General features: G+C 39.7%; 7 protein-coding genes across 16 annotated transcripts; 5 read left to right on the plus strand and 2 right to left on the minus strand.

The window, feature by feature from the left end:
* The first annotated feature begins 4,745 nt into the window (after window positions 1-4,745).
* Window positions 4,746-6,317, plus strand: LOC136349217 (basic helix-loop-helix transcription factor amos-like). Of its 2 annotated transcripts, none has more exons than XM_066300616.1 (2): window positions 4,746-5,103; window positions 5,294-6,317. In XM_066300616.1, exons 1-2 carry the CDS (start codon window positions 5,057-5,059, stop codon window positions 5,805-5,807), a joined length of 561 nt encoding a protein of 186 aa, XP_066156713.1. In that variant the 5' UTR covers window positions 4,746-5,056; the 3' UTR covers window positions 5,808-6,317. The 2 variants fall into 2 exon arrangements, with proteins under 2 accessions (XP_066156713.1, XP_066156714.1); XM_066300617.1 differs by having other exon boundaries at window positions 4,747-5,088.
* Window positions 6,318-6,852: 535 nt separating this feature from the next.
* Arf102F (ADP-ribosylation factor 2) lies at window positions 6,853-7,697 on the plus strand. Its single transcript, XM_066300761.1, has one exon. It carries the CDS (start codon window positions 7,055-7,057, stop codon window positions 7,595-7,597), a length of 543 nt encoding a protein of 180 aa, XP_066156858.1. The 5' UTR covers window positions 6,853-7,054; the 3' UTR covers window positions 7,598-7,697.
* Window positions 7,690-9,443, minus strand: Cdk9 (Cyclin-dependent kinase 9). Its single transcript, XM_066300759.1, has 3 exons — window positions 8,544-9,443; window positions 8,347-8,485; window positions 7,690-8,297 (listed from the first exon to the last, which is right to left on the minus strand). Exons 1-3 carry the CDS (start codon window positions 9,152-9,154, stop codon window positions 7,869-7,871), a joined length of 1,179 nt encoding a protein of 392 aa, XP_066156856.1. The 5' UTR covers window positions 9,155-9,443; the 3' UTR covers window positions 7,690-7,868.
* Window positions 9,444-9,578: 135 nt separating this feature from the next.
* On the plus strand, window positions 9,579-11,616 carry Usp39 (ubiquitin specific protease 39). Of its 4 annotated transcripts, none has more exons than XM_066300753.1 (7): window positions 9,579-9,770; window positions 9,832-9,937; window positions 9,997-10,248; window positions 10,299-10,474; window positions 10,530-11,042; window positions 11,096-11,286; window positions 11,342-11,616. In XM_066300753.1, exons 2-7 carry the CDS (start codon window positions 9,844-9,846, stop codon window positions 11,586-11,588), a joined length of 1,473 nt encoding a protein of 490 aa, XP_066156850.1. In that variant the 5' UTR covers window positions 9,579-9,770; window positions 9,832-9,843; the 3' UTR covers window positions 11,589-11,616. The 4 variants fall into 4 exon arrangements, with proteins under 4 accessions (XP_066156850.1, XP_066156849.1, XP_066156848.1 ...); XM_066300751.1 differs by having other exon boundaries at window positions 9,581-9,770; window positions 9,991-10,248; XM_066300752.1 differs by having other exon boundaries at window positions 9,580-9,937.
* On the minus strand, window positions 11,590-13,177 carry LOC136349298 (thioredoxin-related transmembrane protein 1). The gene is made up of 6 exons (XM_066300760.1): window positions 12,807-13,177; window positions 12,589-12,750; window positions 12,358-12,532; window positions 12,200-12,301; window positions 12,045-12,143; window positions 11,590-11,993 (listed from the first exon to the last, which is right to left on the minus strand). Exons 1-6 carry the CDS (start codon window positions 12,929-12,931, stop codon window positions 11,847-11,849), a joined length of 810 nt encoding a protein of 269 aa, XP_066156857.1. The 5' UTR covers window positions 12,932-13,177; the 3' UTR covers window positions 11,590-11,846.
* Window positions 13,178-13,299: 122 nt separating this feature from the next.
* LeuRS-m (Leucyl-tRNA synthetase, mitochondrial) lies at window positions 13,300-16,680 on the plus strand. 2 transcript variants are annotated; one of them, XM_066300740.1, is made up of 12 exons: window positions 13,300-13,524; window positions 13,577-13,792; window positions 13,839-14,158; window positions 14,205-14,387; window positions 14,442-14,671; window positions 14,736-15,070; window positions 15,121-15,307; window positions 15,360-15,533; window positions 15,592-15,783; window positions 15,835-16,067; window positions 16,115-16,345; window positions 16,399-16,680. In XM_066300740.1, exons 1-12 carry the CDS (start codon window positions 13,432-13,434, stop codon window positions 16,633-16,635), a joined length of 2,631 nt encoding a protein of 876 aa, XP_066156837.1. In that variant the 5' UTR covers window positions 13,300-13,431; the 3' UTR covers window positions 16,636-16,680. The 2 variants fall into 2 exon arrangements, with proteins under 2 accessions (XP_066156837.1, XP_066156838.1); XM_066300741.1 differs by having other exon boundaries at window positions 13,377-13,524; window positions 13,570-13,784.
* A 343-nt stretch (window positions 16,681-17,023) lies between these two features.
* Window positions 17,024-22,391, plus strand: LOC136349288 (facilitated trehalose transporter Tret1-like). 5 transcript variants are annotated; one of them, XM_066300743.1, is made up of 4 exons: window positions 17,030-17,359; window positions 17,926-18,147; window positions 20,738-21,020; window positions 21,080-22,391. In XM_066300743.1, the coding sequence occupies exons 2-4, from the start codon at window positions 18,090-18,092 to the stop codon at window positions 22,206-22,208; spliced, it is 1,470 nt and encodes a 489-aa protein (XP_066156840.1). In that variant the 5' UTR covers window positions 17,030-17,359; window positions 17,926-18,089; the 3' UTR covers window positions 22,209-22,391. The 5 variants fall into 5 exon arrangements, with proteins under 5 accessions (XP_066156839.1, XP_066156840.1, XP_066156843.1 ...); XM_066300744.1 differs by having other exon boundaries at window positions 17,325-17,465; XM_066300745.1 differs by lacking the exon at window positions 17,030-17,359 and adding an exon at window positions 17,562-17,868.
* The last annotated feature ends 171 nt before the right edge of the window (window positions 22,392-22,562 follow it).

Genomic DNA, 22,562 nt, shown 5'->3' on the forward strand with positions numbered 1-22,562 from the left:
CCGACGAATTTTAGGGCAACACACTTAAATGCAGTACTTTTGGGTTGTGTGCGCCTTGTTTGCTTACAGTACTCAAAAATTACGTTATTTTAGGACTAAAAATATATGAAACACGCGCAAAAATAGCGACATTTTTCAGGAATTTTTGGGAAACTCATGAATCGAAAACGTCTTTACCGGTTCTCACAAACAAAAAAAAAATAATTCGCTTATTCTCGAATCAATGACGAGCATTCATCTTGAAAAACTTTCATACAGAGCTGAGAAAAATGCTATCAAAAATCGTTAATAATTTACCTTGATGCTTGGCATCTGTGATCACTTTTTGTTAAGCGACTTTGCAACATATCTGTTTTAGGCACGTTTGGGGGCTTCCGTTCTACCGAAATTTTTCCAGATACCCCCGTCAATCGCATTCGCGAAAATACCCAAAACTTTTTACAAACTGGCACGAATACGCCACGCTACTGAGCTTTGGGTAGATAAGTGCGTTTTCGAAGTTTAAAGTCAGTGGCGTGCACGGGGAATTTCATATTGCATCCCCTTGAATAAACCCTCGATGTCGGGGAAAAAAAATTGTGTAAAGTCTCGCTGAAACTCTGGTGCGCGAAGTAACGCTTTGCCCCACGCTGGCGGCTACCGCAGCCGCTCGGACGAGACGTTCCTGTGCGTGCGGCAAGGTGACTTTATCGCACGCTCTCACTAACTATAATTTATTTGCGGAGCATGAATATTCTACTTTTCCTGATTTAACTCGTAGGTCCACAGCCGCTTCGCAGGAACAAATTAATGGCCAGTCATTCACAATTGACAATCAAAAGGATTTTTCAACCCAATCTTCGAATGAGAACTAACAGTTACCTCTTATAAATGTTATTAAACGACCAATATGTACAGACGTTGCAGAATCATTCTGCCTAAACTCAACTCTGGCCTAATGGCCCAAAAGCAAAGACGCACTTCATGATGTATAGACAAAGCCGATTTTCATGTCTGGATCGATTGCGGTTTTCAGGCAGTTAAACATGAAAATTTTTATCCTGTAAAATGGTATTGACATAGTAATTAATTAGAGGCGATGGCGGAGCACTTAATTAGCTTTTCGGGATCAGTTATACGAAGAAGATAATTAATGCTGTGTCGTGGATCTATGAATGAGAGGTGTGCGCACATGAAACTTTCAGCCGGCTCATGAATATTTCGTCGTGCGTAGCTGAAGAAGCACTGGATGTCCATTGTCATCTTCCCACATTTTCATCCGCCCCGTGGTTTACGCCTTAATAATAAATTTCAGATTTTAGTTCGTTTACCTTCCATCATAATAGCAATTCAGTAGTGGCAATTTTCCTTTGATTCTTCCTCTGATTTCGAAATAATAATTCGTGATTGATGGCCGGGATTAGGTCATTAATACGGTGCGCCACTGTTTGACTCGTTATGGATAGAAATGCTTAATGAGGCAATTTTTGCGGCTACTTGAGGCCAAGTACCAGACCTGGAGTGGCACCTAAAAATCTCGAAAAAGACAGCCGAACGACGTGTCGTTTTGCTTGTCATATGGCACGTATTATGGCACTTGAAGAGTAACGGTTGGTCAACAACCCAAGTGCCCATATTTCGGTGTAATGGCAAATATCCACGAGGAGATTCAGACGAGTGTCAGTGTTTAGCTCGAGCCATTATTTTGAACAATCGTTTCATATCGCTAATGCCAGATGACGGCTAATTAGCCACCAAAACACTTTAGAAACGAACATTTTATCACAGACGCTAAAAAAATCCCATACAACTTAGTATTTGCTCGAATGCCTCCATAGAGGCGACATAAACCGATAGATACAAGTAATAAACGGTTTTAAAAAAGCGTCGGTGATTAATTCTTATAATTGTCTTTATGGCTTAATCCCATATATGAGTGGCTTTTTCCGTTTTATCGAGGTTTTACGAGCGTCCACGTTTCTTCTCCACTGACCAAGGGAAAAATACGGACTGTCCTTGAAGGATGGCTGCCATTAAGTTGATTTAGGGCCGACGTCTTTATCAGAAATCGCGAAACGCGCTTGATTTATCGACAAAACGATGTATGAAGTTCGGTTTTTGCTGTTTCGGTACCGATCGAGGCGTGACCAACCCTTACGCCGGTCCACAGCAAGAACGACGAACTCTTCGGCATCCAGAACGCTCCTGCAGTGCCAACCGAATCGGCCACTCATCGGATGGTCCTTGCGCCGGGTGGTTCGAATTTGAGACTCGCGACTCCGAATTCCGGAAATCCGAACAATCCCGAACTGACTGCTGAGTGATGCGAGCGCGATGTGATGACGTATTCCTAACTTCCCCCACCAAGAGGACATCCGATGCGGCGTCCAAATAAAGTCAAACGCGGTTTCTCCGCTCCCATTCGCGGAGAAACCGCGAATGGGAGCGCTCGTTTTGCGGTGGACGCGTTTGACGTCAGAGGGCTGGTGGATTATTCACTGCCGATGATTTTTGACGACTATGCAGCCCACCATACGACGCTTGGAAAAAGGCGCAAGTTCTTTTAGAAATGAAAGTTGTTGAAATGTTAATAAGTAATGGCGACTGTTCGATTTAACCCACTTTGGTTTTTCACGTAATAGAGAGGCTTTCGAGCTTTCGTCTCTCCTACAAAAGCCCAGGGAGCGCATCGTATAGCCACGCCATAAAACTATATTTTAATTAATCCTTTTATGGCTTTTTAAAAGTTTATTGACAAATTTACAAGTTAATTAGTATTTAAATCTTTGGAACTTTAGCCTCATAAAGATTATCGATTAAATTTATTCATAATAATTATTGGCTTTTTAGGTGTTTTTTATATAGTAATTTTTAATAGTTTTCTAAAATTAACCTTTTTTATTATTATTACTGTTATTAGTCCCCTCTATCAGTGTGGCGTTTGCTTTTCACGTGTTGTCTAGGTATGAATGCAAATGTAACAAGAAAGTCTGGAGGGTCGCAATATAAATTGCAATCAAGCTTAATTTGAATATGCCAGAAAATTTCTCAGTAAGACCTGATACAGGAGTATAAATCAGCTGCTGCAACATAAGGGGGCCCTACCAGGCGCAGGCTCGAACAATGCGATAATTCGGTGGCAATTAAAAATACTGTTATTTGCTCACAAAAGCCCACACTTCGTAGTAAATTTTAATTATTGAAAACAGTTATCATTCGACTTGAGCGAGGCGAGGATTTTTAAGAATTATGGCCACTCTCGGGGAAGCCCTGGGCATTTCAAGCTTCGTACCCGTCCAAGATCTTCGTCCGTTTTGAATGAAATTCCCCTATCTTTTCGAGTGAATCCCGCCACAAATAGAACAATTTTACTTAGCGAATAAAGCCAATAACTCGATAGAGAGGGAGAAAATTTACTTCCTCATCGAATTTTTCCTACTTATTGGTAACTTCGAATCAGGCCTTCGCGCGCCCTTGAATTCTTCAAGCCAAGTTGGTTATTCTGGCGGTCATTCAGAAACATCAGTATTTTGCATTTTTTTTTCATTCGGAAGCTCAATGGCGTAGAAGGCTTTCTTTTGTAACCATCGAATTTTCAAATAGTAAATTTCTCGAGCAGTAAAATCTGCCTTCAGTCCTGTTTTCGTTTTTCCAGGGTCAAGTTGATGATTTTCATCGTTCCCATCGGCAGAAAGAATTTTCTTCTCGAACTGTCGAAAGTTTATATAATTAAAAAATAATTCAGCCAAAAAAGGTCCCAGTGCGTCCCTGATTTCTAGAGGCCAAAATTCTCGTCCGAAATCTCAGCAGCGTAGAACATTTTCCTTGGAAAATAAATAAATTTCTTAACACGAAATTTGGATAGGTTATTCAGGAAGATCAGGATTTTATTTGGAGTCTCAGTGGCGTAGAGAGGTATATTTTTCAAAGCTTAATATTGAAATAATTCGCCACACGATTTCCATGGCTGGATTGTCTTCAGCACAGACTTCCCTGTCCCCTTTTCTCTCTAACTCTTCCCGCATGTTTCTAAAAGACTTAGGCAAAATCCAGCGAGTTTGGCCCCAAAATCCATGGCCTTCGTTTCACACACACACACACACAAGGGGAATTTGAAATTTTCATATCAGAAATTGCTTTAATGTCATCACGTAGCCAGCTCTTCTCATCGGTACCTTTCACCATATCGGCGATATTGAGGCGCATCGCACGTCTTCAATCTCGAAATCGGACAGAAGAATAAGGAAGTTTTTTGATTTATGGCTGCTCACAACTCAATCATCTCGGGAAGAATCCCGCTGAAATTAGTGCCTAGTAACGACACACATATCTTCGCCGCTGGAATGTCCTCGTAGGATTTTGACTTCTTAATGCATTCCCCGCATCCCCAACTAGTACGAAATAAATCACCAATGCCCATGCAGGCCAGTGGTGACTCGTGCAAACACACAAAAAAAGCTAATCGCGCATCAAACGAGGAGATGATGAATACGGCCTTCCGCCTAAGTACCCACTGCTGATAGTGTGCCCAACAGGCACCTGGAGAGATTAATGACGTTTCCCTGGTAATTTATTCAATTGAACTTGAAGCCCGGCTAAAGGGTCACGGCATTTTTCCGTGAAACTGCCTGGATTGAAGGGTCAGGAATTCTATAAACGAAGAAAAGATCATGTCGCCGCCGCATCATCAGCCTCGACACTGACATTAACAACATCGCAGAAACGTCAGCCTTTCTGCCGTTACTCGCTACTTCCACTTCTTTGATTTAACATCCAACCACCTTCGGGTGATCTTCAGTCGTCCGTCCGCAGCTTCGATGCGAAGAACACCGATTCCTGATCGTATCTTCAAGCGAAGATCGCGCCTCCTGGCCCGTCCGCCAACCGGATCTAGTGCGCTTCGCCCATCCACATTAACCCATCTAAGTGTGCGGCTTTAATTGAGTTTTCTTCTTTCTTCCGACGGACGGTGGGCGCGTGCCCGGCATGGGTAACTAGGGCGAGCGAATCTGCAGCGCGGAAAGTGGGCCGATTTTTCGAAGATTTCGCACAGCCAAGAGATGTATGGCCACGCAGGATGTTTAAGGGTGCTTCTTCGTCTTCAGACGGGTCAGTGTCACGAGGGTTCGTATTTATGCATTTAATCGCAAAGTAGGGCGACCTACTACCTACACGTGTGTTTCACTATAACAAGAAGAAATCGTTTTATCGAAGAAAGTGTGAAACAAGATTCGGTCACTAAGAAATGTATTTTCTTCTCCTTCGGGGCGCAATCTACCTCCTTCACTCTGCATCTTCTTCACCAATGTTTCAGATGCCCGTCGCCCCGGATTTCATCCCCTGAAAGCCATTACGCGCTGACCAGCCCCCTATCGACCGCATCGGATCCTGGGATGTCTTCCCAACCCTACACACCCAACTACTACTCCAAAACGCCTCAATCCTGGGGGAGCCACGAGTTCTACGGCGAAAACAACAACATCTACAACAAATACGATTCTTACCAGAAATATAGCTCCTCAGGATCGTCCTACAGGTCCTCGCAAAGCCACCAACATGAGGATTTTTACAAGTCCAATTATAAAAAGGAGGCCAGCGGGGGGAAGAAAGCACCTGCCGCACCTGTGGGGATGGAGGTGATGAAGAAGAGGAGGTTGGCTGCTAACGCGCGAGAGAGGAGGAGGATGAATAGTTTAAATGACGCCTTTGACAGGCTGAGAGATCACGTTCCCAGTTTGGGGAATGACCGAAAATTGAGCAAGTTTGAGACCCTGCAGATGGCGCAGCAGTACATTGCAGCCCTTCATGAGCTGCTTCAGAGGGACTGAACCTTAAAGAACCGAAGTTTTGGCTGTTAGTGTGTTATAAATTTGTATTATTATTGCGAATTACAATTCTTGTAATTGGGTCAGGTTGGGAGAAATAAATGTGCAATATTTAGCTTTAAGGAATATCAAACGAATGTGCAATAGAAATGTTGATATTTTATTTTATAGGTATTTAAGTTTTTTTTTATATATTTATGTTATTTATAGTAAGCCTTCCTTAATCTCAACTCTTGTGGGGCTTGTGCAATAAACAATATATTATAGAATAAGTATTATACCTCGGCCTGTGAGGCCTGACGGTTTGTTATTTATTTCAATATTTTATAATTTATTTGTGCAATATTTTATTTGTTTTATTTGTATATTGTTCCTTTTTTAATCTGTTTTACATTTAATTTTCCCGCATTACTGTGTTTTACTTAGACGAGGTTCCTTTTGTAATATAATTTACCAAAAACATTCCACTCATTATAAGTGCAATATTTTTTAAAATAAAGTTTCCTATACGAGTGTTAATTTCATTATTTAAAGCCCGCAGCGATTACCATCAGTTATTACTCAGCGTGGAGTTAACGAGAGCTGAAAGATCCAATTATAAAAATTAACATCGATCATCTAAATTCACACCAAACTGCTCGATTGCTAGAATTATTAATGGCTATTCTATGGAAATATTTTAATTTTTTACGCTGGAATCATGTAGGCTTCTATGCGAGCTTTGATCGACCTCTGTAGTCAAAAAGTAATTGGATTCTCTTTGGATGGTTGAATTTTTATTCCTAGAAAGGTCAATTACTTGAAAATTTAAAAAACGCGCTTATTTAATTGAGGCATTATAGATCCATCAGTACGCAACCCAACATACACCACTTCAAGCTGCTATTGGTCGGTTTTTGGATTTTCCAGTTTCAGAATCGAAAGGTCTCTTGTTGTAGTTTCTCGCTCATGCTTGCATATTGACGATCCTGCTAAAGAGTGAAACAAAACATGCTTGAGTAACCGGATTATAACCTAAAAAATTTTCATGACGTTTACAGGATGACATCTTATTATTTACATGTCAAAAACCATACAAAATAGATAAAAAAAATTGCCACATTTCCAAGTTTCAACGCCAAAAAGTGCTGTTTTTCGCTATCTTACCCTGATTTAGGGCCCCATTTAGCATTAGCTAAAGTCCCCAGTACAAAACCAGCCCCTGAATTTTGTCTATGGTATTCTAGACAACGCACCCACCCTCAGACATCATGGGTTTAACGATTTCCTCAGTCTTCACCAGGCTCTTCAGCAAAAAGCCTATGAGGATCCTCATGGTGGGATTGGACGCGGCCGGTAAAACTACCATTCTATATAAACTAAAGCTCGGAGAGATTGTCACCACAATACCTACTATTGGATTCAATGTAGAGACTGTGGAGTATAAGAACATTTCCTTTACGGTATGGGATGTGGGTGGCCAGACCAAGATCAGGAAACTTTGGCGGCATTATTTCGCCAATACTGACGGGATTATTTTCGTGGTTGATTCAAATGACCGGGATAGGATAGTAGAGTCTGAACAGGAGCTGCATAACATGCTCAGTGAAGAAGAGCTAAGAAACTCAGTTCTATTGGTGTTTGCTAATAAGCAAGACTTGCCTAATGCAATGTCGACAGCTGAATTGACTGATAAGCTTAAATTGAATGCTATGAAGAATCGTAAATGGTTTATTCAAGCTACTTGTGCCACTCAAGGAACTGGGCTTTATCAGGGACTAGATTGGCTGTCAACTGAACTAGCCACAAGCTAAACTGTATTTTACATGTTTTTTAAAGTTATCTATATTTGTATGGCTTAAGTATTTTTATTTTGTCATTTGTTGTATTTAATAAATAATCTAAGTAGAGTAACTATAAGGTTTTATTTTCATATTATACAATACGAGTTCAACTTAAAAGTAAGCTAAAGGCTTGAAATACCAATAGTAAGTGAGTGAACACAAGAATATAAGGAATTTAACAAAGTTTGTTTGGACTCCAACAAATCAACTAAAATATGTACAGAAATCACAGAATTCACAACTAAAAAACCCTGTCCTGATATCCACTGTCCTGTACAGCGGAAGTGGTTGGTCTAGGCATAGAGTGGTGTCTATTAATCTGAGTGGCTCTGCGGGCTGGAGCCAAAAACTCAAACATACTTTGAGTATGATTGGCGAGCATTTTGCCCAATTCACAGGGCATCGGGTCAGTCCAAAAAAAGTCATGGTTCAAGGCTGCATCTGCATCTGCCCTTTTTGCAGGGTCTAGCACCAGCAATTTATCCAGCAGATCAATGGCATAAGGGTCCTTCAGGTAGGGCTTTAGACGCTCTTTCACCTTTCGTTTCTGCTCCTGTGGCAACTCCATTTTTTTGTAGAGTTCTAGATTCTCCACCCCTGGCCAACTCTGTGGGTTAATAGATCCACAGAGCTGTGAGATCAATGTTAGCTGCTGCTGCTCACTATTGCCCTAAAAATTCTTTTCATGCTTTGTGCTTGTGCAATTTTCAAGGACCTACCTGCATGATTGGGCTGCGAGTCCACATTTCTGCCATAATACAGCCAGCCCCCCATAGATCTACTGGGGGCCCATAGTTGCGTTCTCCAAGCAGCAACTCAGGAGGACGATACCATAACGTTACTACTCGGTTGGTAAATCTAATGACAAAACACAAGCAAATAACACATAGCTCGAGCAACTTTTGTAACTACTTACCGATTGGGCAATCCATTTTTGTTGCTGCTAAAAGCCCTGGCAAGACCAAAATCTGCCAATTTGAGCACTCCATTCTTGGTAATTAAAACATTAGCAGCCTTCATGTCTCTATGCAGGATTTTGTTAAAATGGATATAATACAGTCCGTTCAATAGTTGCTGAAGCACTTTCTTAATTTCCCCTAAACTAAACTTAACATTCACATTTGAAAGCAGTCCTGCTAAGTCATGTTCACAGAAATCAAACACTAGGTAGAAAGTTGACCTGTATCTATTGGCGGCAGTTGCCTTGGTTCTACAAATCTCTATTAAATTCACTACATTGTCATGCTTAAGGAGCTGTAAAATCTTAATTTCTCTTAAGGCTGTAATGGGAAAACCCTCTTTTTCATTGTCCATGAGCACCTTTTTCATGGCAACGAACTTCTTGGGGTTGTTAATGTCTCGAGCCTTGAAAACTTCCCCAAAGGTACCTTGGCCAATTTTAGCGACTTTTTGGTATTTAGAAGCCTCCTCACAAAAGGGAAAGTTGAAGTTCTCGATGTATTTTTCTTTCTCTCGTATATTCATGGCCATAGCGCTGGGGTGACCCGAATGGTGATTGTTCTGCATTTTTGTTAATGAGGTTCAAATACTTTACGGCACTAATTGTTACACATTTAAATCAACGGGTATTTAAGGGAGGATTTAACACCATTTGACGGATTATTTCTATAATTTTTTAGGAGAAATTGACTAATTTTAATTTACATCTAAACTACCAAACAAGTAAACAGTAAGAAAGAACCTAGAAAACACATTTTGATGTTGATTGTCAAGATGATTGGTTTTTTTGAATCACGTTGTCGTAAACCGTGTTATTAAATATTTTATCACGTGTCGACTTCCGCATTTGATCTGAAACTATCACGTTACGAAATAACCTATATTAAGAAAGCCGAGATTCAAGTTCACTTAGTTAAAAACACGTACGAGAGAGGCCGCTACATCCGCTCCTTCAGAGTCAATGTTGCCATCAGATTTTGAATGTTTTAAAACTTTTCTATTTAAAAATGAGTTTTTGAAAATTAAAAAATGTTTTATATAATGACTTTTTGTTCAAAGTATCAAAAAAAGGCTTCAACTATTTCATTATACAGATAAGAAGATTGTTGCGAAATTACAGAATTCCAATACTTGACAACATTGTATTTCTTCAAACAAGTACATTGCTAGGTTATGTTTTTTTGTAATTAAGTTTCAACAAACGCTACTAAGATTGGAAATCTTAATTAAAAAATTCTTTTCAGTAATAACAAACCATGGGCGATTCTTCAGAACCACCCTTCAAAAAACCAAGGTTCCAGTCTGTAGAGCAAACAACTTTTAAACTTGAAGCTGCTCCAACTCCTAATGGTATTCAGAAAACCTTTTTTTTCCGCTCCTCAAAACCAGTAAAAAAATAAAAGTTCCAGAAAGAGCCCCGCGACTCTGCCCCTACTTGGACACTATCAATCGCCAGTACTTAGACTTTGATTTTGAGAAACTGTGCTCAGTTTCTTTGACTAGAATAAATGTCTATGCTTGTCTGGTTTGCGGCAAGTATTTTCAAGGCAGGGGAACCAACACTCATGCCTACACGCATTCAGTGGCAGAGGCCCATCATGTGTACCTCAACCTACACACTCTTAAGTTTTACTGCCTTCCTGACAACTATGAAATCATAGGTATATTTTGTTCTTTTAATAGGATTTTAATTAAACTTTTTAATACCTAGATTCTTCTCTGGATGACATAAAATATGTTTTAAATCCCACATTCACATCGGAACATATTAAAAATCTAGACAGTAGCACTAAGCTTTCCCGAGCTATTGATGGCTCTCTTTACACGCCAGGAATCGTGGGGTTAAATAATATCAAGGCTAATGACTATTGTAATGTTGTCTTACAGGTAGTTAATACAAAATATCACACAATTATTTTATTTAATGTTACAATCAATTTAGGCCTTGTCTCATGTTGCCCCGCTTCGAAATTATTTCTTAAGAGAAGAAAACTATTCAAAAGTAAAGCGCCCTCCTGGAGATTCTTCTTACCTATTAGTGCAGCGATTTGGGGAGTTAATGAGGAAGCTTTGGAATCCTAGAAACTTCAAGGCTCATGTCTCCCCTCATGAAATGCTTCAAGCTGTGGTTTTGTGGAGCAAAAAGACCTTTCAATTCATCCAGCAAGGAGACCCTATTGATTTTCTCTCATGGTTTTTAAATGCCTTGCATAAGGCTTTGAATGGGAGCAAAAAACCTCATAGTTCCATTATATACAAATCTTTTCTTGGGAGCATGAAAATTTTTACCCGTAAGATACCACCAATTGAAATGGATGAAAAGCAGAAGAGATCATTGATGATGACCAGCGAATACCAGGAAGTTCAAACTGAATCTAATTTCTTATATTTAACTTGTGATTTGCCACCTCCTCCTTTGTTTACTGACGAATTTAAGGAGAACATTATCCCTCAAGTATGAGCTCTGTGAAGAGGTTTGAACTGACTGTTTTAAAAGAGTTTTTGCAGGTTAATTTGTATCAGCTTCTGACGAAATTTAACGGGCAATCGGAGAAAGAATATAAGACTTATAAGGAGAACTTTCTGAAGAGATTTGAAATAACTCGTTTACCACCATATTTAATTTTGTATATCAAACGATTTACTAAAAACACGTTTTTCGTAGAGAAAAACCCAACAATTGTAAATTTTCCTGTCAAGTGAGTTACCTTAGTTTGGAAATATCATAAAATGATAATGTTTTTTTAAATTCAGGAATGTCGATTTTGGAGAGTTTCTCAGTGCAGACATAAAAAATCAGCACAAAAATACAATTTATGACCTTATAGCCAATATAGTGCATGATGGAGAACCAAGTAAAGGCACCTATAGAGTGCATATTTTGCAGAAATCCACTGGTCAATGGTATGAGATGCAGGATCTCCATGTGACTGATATTCTACCACAAATGATCACCTTAACAGAGGCTTATATTCAGATTTATGAATTAAGAACTACATGAATTTTGTAATATATTTTATTAAAAGGCAGTTATTCATTATATACAAAACTAAACCTCTCTAGAAGACTTATATACACAATATAAGCAGTCTTAAACCTAAGATCCTTCTCATCTCACAACCTTGCTATAAAAATTGGTTAATAATTTATAATAGTTACTCTCATCTGTGGCATTGAAAAACACTCGTTCCACGTCTTTAAAATCGTGATTTGCTGCTGCTTTATTCTGAGCACAATATGATAAATCAAGCAATAACTATCACATGTCCAACATATTTGCTTTACGCTTTCTGGGGTTATCCTCTTTTTGACTGCCCTCAGACTCTGTGGAGGCATGATCTCCCTCAGAGTCACCCTCTTTGTCCTGTTCCTGATCCACTAAATCATCCTTTATGTCTTCATCATTCTAAAAATATTTCTTAACAAACTTAGCTCTGATAAAAACTGCATTATATACCAGTTCATTGTCACTGTCCTTATCTTTTTGGTCACCAGATCCTTTGGTTGATGCTGGTTGTTTTGGAGGAAAAATGAAGTCAATTAGGCAGACCAGAAACTTTAAAAACATATTTTACAAATGGGGATTTCACTGAAAAAAAAAACAAAACTTACAAGTCCTAAAAAGGCCCCCAAAACTATAGTGCCAAAGGCAAATATTAAGTAGGATACCATGGTGGGTAGACCATATTCATTTGTAAATTTATTGTGAATTTGCTAAAAAAATATAAATAAGAATAAGCCTCATTTTCAAATGAATAAAAAAAAGGTACCCTTAAAGTCTGGGAGAGTTTAAAAAAGGAGCTCAACACCCCCATTTGAATGGAATCTGGGGCTTTCCACCCAGGAACAGGCTCGACTTGCTCCCACTTTCTCTCCTCAATAAAAAGGCTAAAGGAATCAGTGTCTCTGCCTCCCTTATATTGCCTGAATTCGCCGTTTATTACACTGAAAATCACACAACTGTTTCCATAATATTCTTGAGAATAACTGCTCAGTTTTACTGGAATATTGTCGGCAAAGCTGTGACCATGAACCTCCCACTGAGACCTGGTGAAAAAGTGACATCTACAGCCCCAATTTTGATACCTAAAGCCGGCCCTGATCTAGAAAACTCCTTCCAACGGGGCTCTAATGCTTTGCAGGCGGGACACCATGGAGCAAAGCTTAACATAAATAGGTGTCTGAATGAAGAGTTGGAGCAAAAAGATGAAGACCTTACAATTCTACCATCCATTCGCCTTTCAGTATTTGCGTCCAGTTGTCCTCGTCTATTTCGATGACTTTGTGGGCCTGGACACCAATTAAAGCGGCAAAAATTAGAAAAATGGTCAGTCTCAACGCCATTTTTGACGTGTTTTTCAGACTGATTTTGGACCGGTATTTGTTTCCTTGACGACTGTTATTGGAATGGAAATAGGTTCAATTGAAATGTTAGAAGGAAATCATAACGGAATTCTCTATGTGAGAGCACCACGTCAGACGTAAATTAAGAGATGAAATTTGTCAAGAGATTTTGAAAAATTCAGAGGTCAAAAAACTAGAAACATGTAAGCAATATGGCCGACTGACAAGATGCAAGATGGTTAACTGGACTTTTACCTTAGTTCCTAGAATTGCGTCATAGATGGCTCTATTAAGAACATGTATCTGTCCTTACATTTACTAAATAGTAAAAAGAAACAGAGTGTGGTCCCACCGGGAAAAGATTTTCATCCCTTTCCGTCTCGAAGAAACCAACTAAATTGAAGTTCACAAAATTCTTGCAATTTTGTAGGTTATGTGATTTAAAAAAAATATAATTTTAAATGGTTTTTACTTAAAAACCCCAATAAGACAACTCAAAAATGCAACTTTTACCAAACTCCCTTAAGGTGCTGCAAATCTTGCCACTCTCAAAATCAATATTCTTGCGCCCTTTATCTGGCTGCAACTTCTGGGTAAACACCACCTGAGACCCCCTAAAAATACCCTAAAAATTACAGTTTGTAGCAAGAGGAACTCTCTGCGAAGCTAAAGCATCAAATCGAGGACTTCTGGAAAGATAAAATCACGCAAAAACCGTTTGACAACAAAGATAATTTTAAAGAAAAGTATTATGTGCTTTCAATGTTCCCCTACCCTTCAGGACATTTACATATGGGGCACGTGAGAGTTTACACAATCAGCGATACAGTGTCGAGGTACCAGCACATGAATGGCAAGAACGTGAGTGTCCGAACAACCCAAAATATTTTATACAAATCTTAAGTAGGTGATTCATCCCATTGGATGGGATGCTTTTGGTTTGCCTGCGGAAAACGCTGCCATAGACAGGCAGTTATCCCCTAAAGAATGGACTCAAAACAACATAAAACATATGAAAAAACAATTGAAACAATTGGGGTGTAGCTTTGAATGGCATAGAGAGCTGACAACTTGTGATCCGACTTATTATCACTGGACTCAAGACTTATTCCTCAAACTGTATGATTCTGGACTGGCCTATCAGAAAGAGGCTTTAGTAAATTGGGATCCCATAGATCAGACAGTTTTGGCTGATGAGCAGGTTGATGAGAATGGCTGTTCATGGAGGTCAGTTTAAATGAGTGTGATATGCAGAGCTTTCAGGTTGTTACAGGTCAGGCGCTAAGGTAGAGAAAAAGCTACTTCGGCAGTGGTTTATTCGCACTACAAAATTTGCAAAACAACTGTATGATTGCTTAAATGACTCAATTTTGCATGATTGGAGGGATATTATTAAGATGCAAAAACACTGGATTGGGGAGTGTTCAGGGGTTAATTTTGATTTCAAAGTTCTGGGGTAGGTTGTACCTTAAATAGTTAATAACAAAATTAAAAACAATTAACTTTTAAGACATTCATCTATGTTTGTAACTGTGTGGACTGCAAATCCTGCATATATTGAAGAAGCAAAGTTCCTTTTAGTGACTGGGAATCACATTTTAGCTCAGAAAGAGGGAGTTAATGTTAGTGCATGCACCAGGAAGTTAAAAAGCATTATTTTGAATCCTTTCACAAATGAACAAATCCCAGTTTTTGTGACTGATGAGTTTGAGTTTTTGCCCCAAACTGATAGTTTTTTAGGTAATATTTGAATATTGAACTTTAATAATATTAGGTTTACTATTTGTTTATAATTCCTAAAAAGGTATTCCTTCTGTGTGTGAGGCTTCAGCTGAATTTGCTCAAACACACCAAATAGATTTCACTCCTACTACTCTCAAAGAGGGACAAATAAAGGAAAAATCTGACAGAATGTGTGCGCAAGCCTCAAAATTACAAATTGGGGGCTATTGGTCTAGTGCGAAGCTTCGCGATTGGTTAATTTCTCGACAAAGGTACTGGGGCACTCCTATACCTATTATCCATTGTCCCAACTGCGGCATCGTTCCGGTACCGCGAGAGCAACTGCCAGTAAAACTGCCTAAATTGTCTGAAATCTCCAGGAAAGGCCGCTCTCCTTTGGAAGACGTTGCCGACTGGGTATTTTATGTCAAGAATATTTGAAGAACCATTTAAGCATTCACCTTTAGGTCAATACAACTTGCCCAAAATGTGGAGATAGCGCCAAAAGGGAAACAGACACTATGGACACTTTTGTTGATAGTTCTTGGTATTATTTGCGCTATTTAGATCCAAATAACAATAAGGAAATGTTTGATAGAGCGCAGGCCTTTAGAATGACCCCTGTTGATTTATATATTGGGGGCAAAGAACACGGTATTTCTTGTTCTTGTTGTTTTACATGTATCATGTTTAAGACAATTTCCAGCGGTTTTACACTTATATTACGCCAGATTTATTAGTCATTTCTTACACTCATTGGGGCTTCTGCCTGAAAGGGAGCCGTTTAGACGGTTGTTAGTGCAAGGGATGGTTATGGGGCGGAGCTATAGGATAAAAGGAAGTGGGCAGTATTTAAGGGAGGATGAAGTGGAGGTTTTGGGTGCGTTTTGTTGTTAGGTGAGCAGTGGTTTTTTTTTTATTGATGTGGGGCCTTTTAGACTTAAAAAAGGGCAAAGGCATTGTTAAATCAACTAGCCAGCCTGTGGTTATTTCTTGGGAGAAAATGAGCAAGTCCAAACAAAACGGAGTGGATCCTGAGAATATGTTCAATGAGTACGGAATTGACACTACTAGACTGTTGATTTTGGCTGATGTTTCTCCTACTTCTCATAGGAATTGGAACTCTAATAGTATGTTGTACTGGATTTGTTTATTGGCACGAAAACGAGGATGTATTGTAGCTTTTCCGGGCATTATCAATTGGCAAAAGCGTCTCTGGTTGACAATTCAAGACTTCATTAAACATCGCAATGAGCCTCCTCCTATGATAGCGGAGGACAAATTCAAAGCCCAAGAGGATTTCTTATGGGATTCCCGCAATTATTACATTAAAGGGGCCTCATTTAACTATGTAATTTCACAGCAAATGAGCGTGGCTGTGTCGAAGCAGCAAGGATTAACCAATAGCATCAGGGTCGGTTTGTTCACAGAAAGATTCAATGTATTAAATATAGATTCCAGAGGGCTCCGCCTGCAGTAATTTGCCACAGCCTTCAGTTCGAAAGGGCCTTGGCCACTCAATTAATGCTTCTAGCTCCCATGGCTCCCCATTTTGCTTCAGAGCTCTGGAGCGGCTTTGTTTCTGCTCCCAATCGGCTGAATATGTCCAACGAAATCCTTTGGGAAAGGGGAGTTTTGGAACAAAAATGGCCAGAGACTGATATGGATTATCAGCTGGAACTGGGTTGCCAGGTGAGTTTTTGGCTTCATGAGGTCTTGTTGAGGCAACAAGATTTACGTCTTAGATTAATGGTTCTGAGAAGAGCACTGTCAAGCTTAGGAGAAGAGCCTTGGAGGGTTTGAGTCAAGAGAAGGCTGTGGAGTTGGCTTCGAAGCAGCCGGAGATTGAGAAGAGACTAAAAAATAGGAGTGTAGTTTCGGTGGTTTTTCAGGCGCATCCAGGGTTTGATAGCGTCGTCAATTTCATTACGGATAACCCTCAGGCTAAGCTCAAAGAGGCGGAGGCGGTGGCTGAAGTATAGATATAATGATATGAGTGTTATTAATAAATTGTTTAAAAAGTAAAATGTTTTATAGTTTAATTTATCGTACAACTGTTGATTTATGGTCAACAGCAATTTAAAATAAAACTGAAAAGTGTTTATGTCGCTTTGGCAGTACGTTTTCACACGGCGAATATGTTTGGTTGCCTGCATTTAGGGGTATCTATATGGTGTTTGTTCGTTTTTTGGTTCCGAAGTGATTTTGCGGACAATTGATAATTAATATTCTAAAGAAGATTTTTGCTATAGAATATATACGATTTGGCTGGGGGCAAAGAAAAGTCGCAAAAACAACACACGAAATTCGAGTTTATAGCTATATCTGTCTGTTGCAATGTTTTCTTTTCTCGCCAAAATTGGCAGGACTTTGGCCCTAAGAAACTCAATTTTTAATCAGCCTGAACGTCTTTATCGCGCTGCGATCAATGAAGTTGCATCACTAAATTAAAGGATCGTGGAAATGTACTAAGTGTATCGATTATTCCTGGAAATCCTCAGTAGGAAAACAGCTGCTTTGCGCTCATTCTTTTTGTTTTCATACATCTCCACACTCGTAAAACATTGAATCTTTGCCAATGAAACAATACTAATGACGACAGCATTTTCGAATGTATCCAGGCTTTCTTATTTCAGTGTTAGTGGCGTGAACAAACAACTTGAGGTCCCTCAAGATACCTGCTTTAAGTGGCGCAATCTCCTTCAGGTAGGGATTTATTCAATCACTGGTTTATTACTCGGATTTGTGCCTCTTCAATTAGATGTTATCGCACATCAGTACTTTGCATTACATCTTTATCAGCATATAACAGGTAATTGTCTAATCTTAACGACTTTTGATTAGAACCAATAGTTTTCCGATAATCATTCCAAAGGTGCCGAAACTGCTTGGACTGCTATACCAGCGGAAATTATTAATTTTTGGCCCAAGGTTCAATATTTCTGGTATTTCGCTAATGAAAATTTGCATACTACATATTCTACGTACAACTCGATATATCATGAAAATTAATTCTTTTTAAATCATTATCCCGTCCGACTCGGGTTTCTACAGGCTGTCTCGTTGCGTCTACGGTCGAAGTGATGGCCTCAGGTAAACTAGCCCCCAAATAGGGTTTCACAAGCGACCTACCGGGTGATACTGCAGCAGCCTAAACCTCGCGAAATGTGACGATTCATTGAATTTTCTTTATTAGGCTGAAACAAAGACAGGCTGTATATTAATGATATTTCGTGGCGCCCGTCCTTGAGCTTATAGGTGCTTTATTTCAGGCTACAGTACTACCGGGGTCCATCGATATAGTCAGCTGTTGCTGGTACAACATGTAGAGAGTACTGCTCGGGCAGTACCGAAGACAAAAGACTGACAGAGAAGAGTCGATTAAAGTGATTTTTTCGATATAGTGATTTAGTGAGTTTTAAAGCTGAGTGGCGCTATGGAGACTGTCAAAGTGGCAGGTGGTTCCAAGCTGCAGTATTTCGCTGCTGCCTCAGGTAAGGCGCAGAACAATGAGTTCTTGCGAACGTGCTTGACTAAGATTTTCTCATTTTTGCACTTTACAATTTTACGAACGTGGATAGATAAGCAGAGTAATCTTGCGAGTGAGTGCCTGGGTACTGTAAAACGAACACGTATGAACACATAAGAAATATTGCTTCTTATGTAATTTGCGTACCTTATCACTCCACTTTATAGACATTAAAACGTGAAAAAAGCATGCAAGAACGTCATCATCCGACGTTAATTCTACCTATTTCTACTGGCAGTCAAAATTCCAAAAACGGGGTTTTTGCGAACCAAAAGATCCACGTGGAATAGCCCACATTTCACCCGCAATAATTTGAGAGCTTCGGTGATAGGAAAAACTACTTAGGGGACCCCCCGAACAACCCAAATCCAATGCGGCTCAATAAATCGGGACTTTTTCGCACTTTGAAAAATCAATCTTTGCGCCTAACAGCGATTGCGAATAGACCTCGGGTAGATAGACAGTTTTTGAAGTTTGCCTAATGAATTCGTTGAGTTAATTAATTAATTGTGTATTAATAAAGTATAAATTTAATGGGCATAGGTTGAATTTGCATAAAAAGCAAATTGCTTAATTGCAATAGTGAAAATAAGCACAGCCGCAACGCGCATGCCCAGATAAACAGGATAATTACGAAATTATCCGCTATCCGTCCATAAATGCCTGATCCCGTTCTGCTTAACAAGTGCGCCTAAGGGTGGGTCTGCGCACGATCAAAATAAAGATAACCACAACACGATCTTTGAGGTCTCAATCTCAATCCACTCCTCAAGATTGTATAATCGAAACCTGTCTATTAGGTCAATATTAGATTATAAATCTGGCAGGACTCACAAAAATAATATCATTTCTTATGGGCCGAGCAATTTCTCCGCAAGAATTTTTTAGATAAAGTTAGCTGAATCGAGTGGATAACTCGATGGGTGTATTGTCAATTCGAAAAATCACTTTAGGGATCCCCCTGAGCAACTCCCGAAAGGGATAGTTACAGCCACATGCACGCTCTTAAAGGTTTGCGGCGTGTGCATGTTACTGTTCACCGGAAAACTTTAGAGGAGTTCAGTTAAAGAGAAATTGATCGTACATGTGTTGGCAAAGAAAGCTGGTACAGCCCTCATAAGGGGGTCCCTAATGAGCGTCGGTTAAGCCATATGTAAAGCGTTAAGGAGGCTGCGTTGCGGACTGTTAGGCAACTATTGCGAAATGAAATGAGCTACTTAGAGGACTTCTATGGAATATTCGTTAAATTTAACTCTATGCAACACAACAACTGATTAAAAAAACGTTGACTAAGGCGGTCATAATGTCCCCGCAGTTTTTTAAGCTTCTCGGGGTCCGCTCGCTTCGAAGGTCCGCCACTGACCGCGAGATGAGATTATTTGTTATTTTATTACCATTTTTTTTTGCTAAGTTATCGGGAGCCAAAAACCAAAAAATTCTTTGAAAAATCATTAAAGGTGGTGATGTGCTATTCAACTTCGGAGTTTGGTCGCTGAGTGCCGTAGAAGTTTTCTGCAGTGCGCAAACAGGGGCGTGCCCGACGCATTTCAACGTAAAGTAATGGAAGGTTAAGAGAATGAAATAATGTTGGAAAATTGCTGGGTCTGAAAATATTACATGCTAATGGTTTGTTGTGCTTACGTTAAGCGTTAGGAGCGTTTTCTGCAGTTTGAGAAACATGCATTTAAGGCCATTAAGCAGGGGCGCGCCGAATGCAATTTTTAAATAGAAACACAGCAGCCACAAAAAAATCATAATCATAACGAAGGGTGCGAAAAAAACCAATACGTTTAAGTCGAATTTAATTGGAACTTAATTTAATTTAACTGGAATTTAATTTAATTTAACTGGAATTTAATTTAATTTAACTGGAATTTAATTTAATTTAACTGGAATTTAATTTAATTTAACTGGAATTTAATTTACTTTAACTGGAATTTAATTTACTTTAACCGGAATTTAATTAAATTTAACTGGAATTTAATTTAATTTAACTGGAATTTAGTTTAGTACAATTGGGACTTAATTTAATTTAATTTAATCTAGATTCAACTTCATTTAATCGGGAATTTTTTTAAATTGATAGTTGCAGACTTTCTTGTGAATTTTTATTTTGTAGTTTCATTAGGCACTTCATACTACTCTATCTACTTCGGTGTAAAACATGTTGTCTATTCAGTTCAACAAGAACTTGTTGACTCACCAAAATTGTAAAATTCGCAGTGGTTCTAGGACGTGAAGTGCGCCGCTGGTTTTTATAGGTATTGAAAGCTCATAGTGTTCAATAAAGTTTTGTACGAAATTTAGTGTTGTAGCGAGGAAGAGGTAAGAGGCGCAGCAGAAGAAACTGACCGCTTGTCGCTGAAAGAAGTTTTGAAAATCCATCTAATAACCTTTTATTTATATCCACCTATCGTGCAAAGACTTCAACTGAAAGAACCTCGATATGCGCTCGCAAACGATACTTGATACTACCCGCATGTAACACTTATCAAGAACCAGTTTTCTGCCCTCATTCCAAGCCGCAGAATTCCTTTACGTAACTGCAATTTCAGGCAACTTGGCAATCGTCACCGATGGCATGCACTATGGCTGGCCTTCGCCCTCTTTGCCGCAAATCCTTAACAATACCAACTCTTCCCTGAGCATCAGCAGCGATGAGGGCGCACTAATGGCTGTCATGCCCCTCCTGGGGGCCGTGGTGGGCGCCCTCACCGCGGCCAACATAGTGGATTATTTAGGAAGAAAGAAGACCATCTTGCTGACTTCAGTGCCGTTTTTCCTCGCCTGGATTATGGTGGCTTTTGCTCAGACTGCGATGTATCTGTATGTCGCCAGGTAACGGTTCTAGCTGCCTTCAAGTTGATCATTAATTTTTTATTAAATTAATTTTTCAGGTTTATTGCTGGGATTGCCGATGGGGTGACTTTCACGGTGGTGCCAATGTACATTGGGGAAATCGCAGATCCCCGAGTGAGAGGACTGCTAGGCTCCAGTTGCTCCGTGAGCTGGATCTTGGGCTTTCTCCTAATAAACCTCATAGGTTCCTATCTCAGTATTAGCGCGACAGCTCTGCTGTCCTCCTCACTATGCATAGTTGCAGTAGTCACTTTCGTATGGATGCCTGAAAGCCCTTACTATCTCCTCATGAAGGACAAGCCGGACAAAGCCCGAGAGTGTTTGAGGAAGTTTCGCAAAAGCGACGACGTTGAGGAGGATATTAAACGGATGAAATTGTCGATTAAGACCAGTAGCAAAGCTCGGGGGAGCTTTTTGGATTTGTTCAGAGTGCCAAGTAACCGCAAGGCTGTGATTATCGTGGCTGGACTCAGGGGTTTTCAGCAGTTCAGCGGTACTACTGCCATAACCTTCTATGCTCAAGAAATCTTCGCCCAAGCTGGCAGCCATGTGTCTTCCAAAGAAGCCTCCATAATCTACTTTGCAGTGATGTTGGTGATGACGATGATGTCTTCTAGTATAGTAGATAGAGCCGGAAGAAAGCCTTTGCTGCTCATTTCCATGGGCGGTGCCATTGTAGCCTTATTCATTGAAGGAACGTACTTTTATATCGATAAGAAGACCTCCATAGACACATCCAATGTCGAATACATCCCTGTGGCCAGTTTAATTCTGTTCGTCATCTTCTTCAGCATCGGAATGCAGAGCATTCCAATTTGCCTCCTTGGCGAACTGTTCCCTACAAGCGTCAAAGCCTACGCCCTTTGTCTAGCAGACGTGTACTTCAGTTTGGTGGCTACAATATCCTCCAAATTCCTGCAAGTCATGATGGACAATTATGGTATTCACATGGCCTTTTATGGCTTCACAATATGTTCCATCGTTGGGCTGGTTTTCATCATTTTCGTGGTGCCTGAGACCAAGGGAAAAAGCTTGGAGGAGATCCAGTTGTTCCTGAAAGGAGAAAGTGGGCAGAGTCCCGAGGTCGAAATGGAGACAATTAAAGTGAGTCGAGAGAAGACAGGGCTTAATGGTGAAGAACATGATAATTTGCTCGTGAAGGCGTGATTTGTGTGACGTTAACCATTTTTCGAAGAGAGTGCAACGAAGTGCTTTATTTTGCTAAAAGTAGGAAATTTAAATTAATTGATGTTGATGAAGGATGTCCTGTATTTGTAGAAACAATGATCTCTCCAGGATTTCCCACAAAAAGTGTCATATTTTTCCTACAATAAATCTACCGATTTTGTAGTTTTCTTTCATGAATTATAAGGTACAATAAAAAAAACTACTTCTCGAGTTTACAGCTGTTGTTGTACTCGAATTGACGACCTTTTGATTGTGTTATGACAACCTAGCAAACCTTGGAAGAATTAGTTGCTCAGCTGGCTATTGACTGAAAATTGTATTTACCATCGTGTC

The sequence above is a fragment of the Euwallacea fornicatus genome, chromosome 37, assembly GCF_040115645.1.
Source record: "Euwallacea fornicatus isolate EFF26 chromosome 37, ASM4011564v1, whole genome shotgun sequence".
Lineage (NCBI taxonomy): Eukaryota > Metazoa > Arthropoda > Insecta > Coleoptera > Curculionidae > Euwallacea > Euwallacea fornicatus.

Excerpts from the sequence above, each read along its gene's own strand:
- LOC136349217 (XM_066300616.1), top strand. The coding sequence starts at position 5,057 with ATGTTTAAGGGTGCTTCTTCGTCTTCAGACGGGTCAGTGTCACGAGG. Across the intron at positions 5,104-5,293 it reads GACGGGTCAGTGTCACGAGG|ATGCCCGTCGCCCCGGATTT; the intron begins GTTCGTATTTAT and ends CCAATGTTTCAG.
- Arf102F (XM_066300761.1), top strand. The coding sequence starts at position 7,055 with ATGGGTTTAACGATTTCCTCAGTCTTCACCAGGCTCTTCAGCAAAAAG.
- Cdk9 (XM_066300759.1), bottom strand. The coding sequence starts at position 9,154 with ATGCAGAACAATCACCATTCGGGTCACCCCAGCGCTATGGCCATGAAT. Across the intron at positions 8,486-8,543 it reads AAAAATGGATTGCCCAATCG|ATTTACCAACCGAGTAGTAA; the intron begins GTAAGTAGTTAC and ends TTTTGTCATTAG. Across the intron at positions 8,298-8,346 it reads CTCGCAGCCCAATCATGCAG|GGCAATAGTGAGCAGCAGCA; the intron begins GTAGGTCCTTGA and ends AAGAATTTTTAG.
- Usp39 (XM_066300748.1), top strand. The coding sequence starts at position 9,844 with ATGGGCGATTCTTCAGAACCACCCTTCAAAAAACCAAGGTTCCAGTCT. Across the intron at positions 10,249-10,298 it reads TGACAACTATGAAATCATAG|ATTCTTCTCTGGATGACATA; the intron begins GTATATTTTGTT and ends TTTAATACCTAG. Across the intron at positions 10,475-10,529 it reads ATTGTAATGTTGTCTTACAG|GCCTTGTCTCATGTTGCCCC; the intron begins GTAGTTAATACA and ends CAATCAATTTAG.
- LOC136349298 (XM_066300760.1), bottom strand. The coding sequence starts at position 12,931 with ATGGCGTTGAGACTGACCATTTTTCTAATTTTTGCCGCTTTAATTGGT. Across the intron at positions 12,751-12,806 it reads GGCGAATGGATGGTAGAATT|CTTTGCTCCATGGTGTCCCG; the intron begins GTAAGGTCTTCA and ends ATTTATGTTAAG. Across the intron at positions 12,533-12,588 it reads GCTTTGCCGACAATATTCCA|TGTAATAAACGGCGAATTCA; the intron begins GTAAAACTGAGC and ends TGTGATTTTCAG.
- LeuRS-m (XM_066300740.1), top strand. The coding sequence starts at position 13,432 with ATGCAACTTTTACCAAACTCCCTTAAGGTGCTGCAAATCTTGCCACTC. Across the intron at positions 14,388-14,441 it reads TTTGATTTCAAAGTTCTGGG|ACATTCATCTATGTTTGTAA; the intron begins GTAGGTTGTACC and ends TTAACTTTTAAG. Across the intron at positions 15,071-15,120 it reads TGGAAGACGTTGCCGACTGG|GTCAATACAACTTGCCCAAA; the intron begins GTATTTTATGTC and ends ATTCACCTTTAG.
- LOC136349288 (XM_066300742.1), top strand. The coding sequence starts at position 17,246 with ATGACGACAGCATTTTCGAATGTATCCAGGCTTTCTTATTTCAGTGTT. Across the intron at positions 17,466-20,737 it reads TCTTTATCAGCATATAACAG|GCAACTTGGCAATCGTCACC; the intron begins GTAATTGTCTAA and ends CTGCAATTTCAG. Across the intron at positions 21,021-21,079 it reads ATGTATCTGTATGTCGCCAG|GTTTATTGCTGGGATTGCCG; the intron begins GTAACGGTTCTA and ends TTAATTTTTCAG.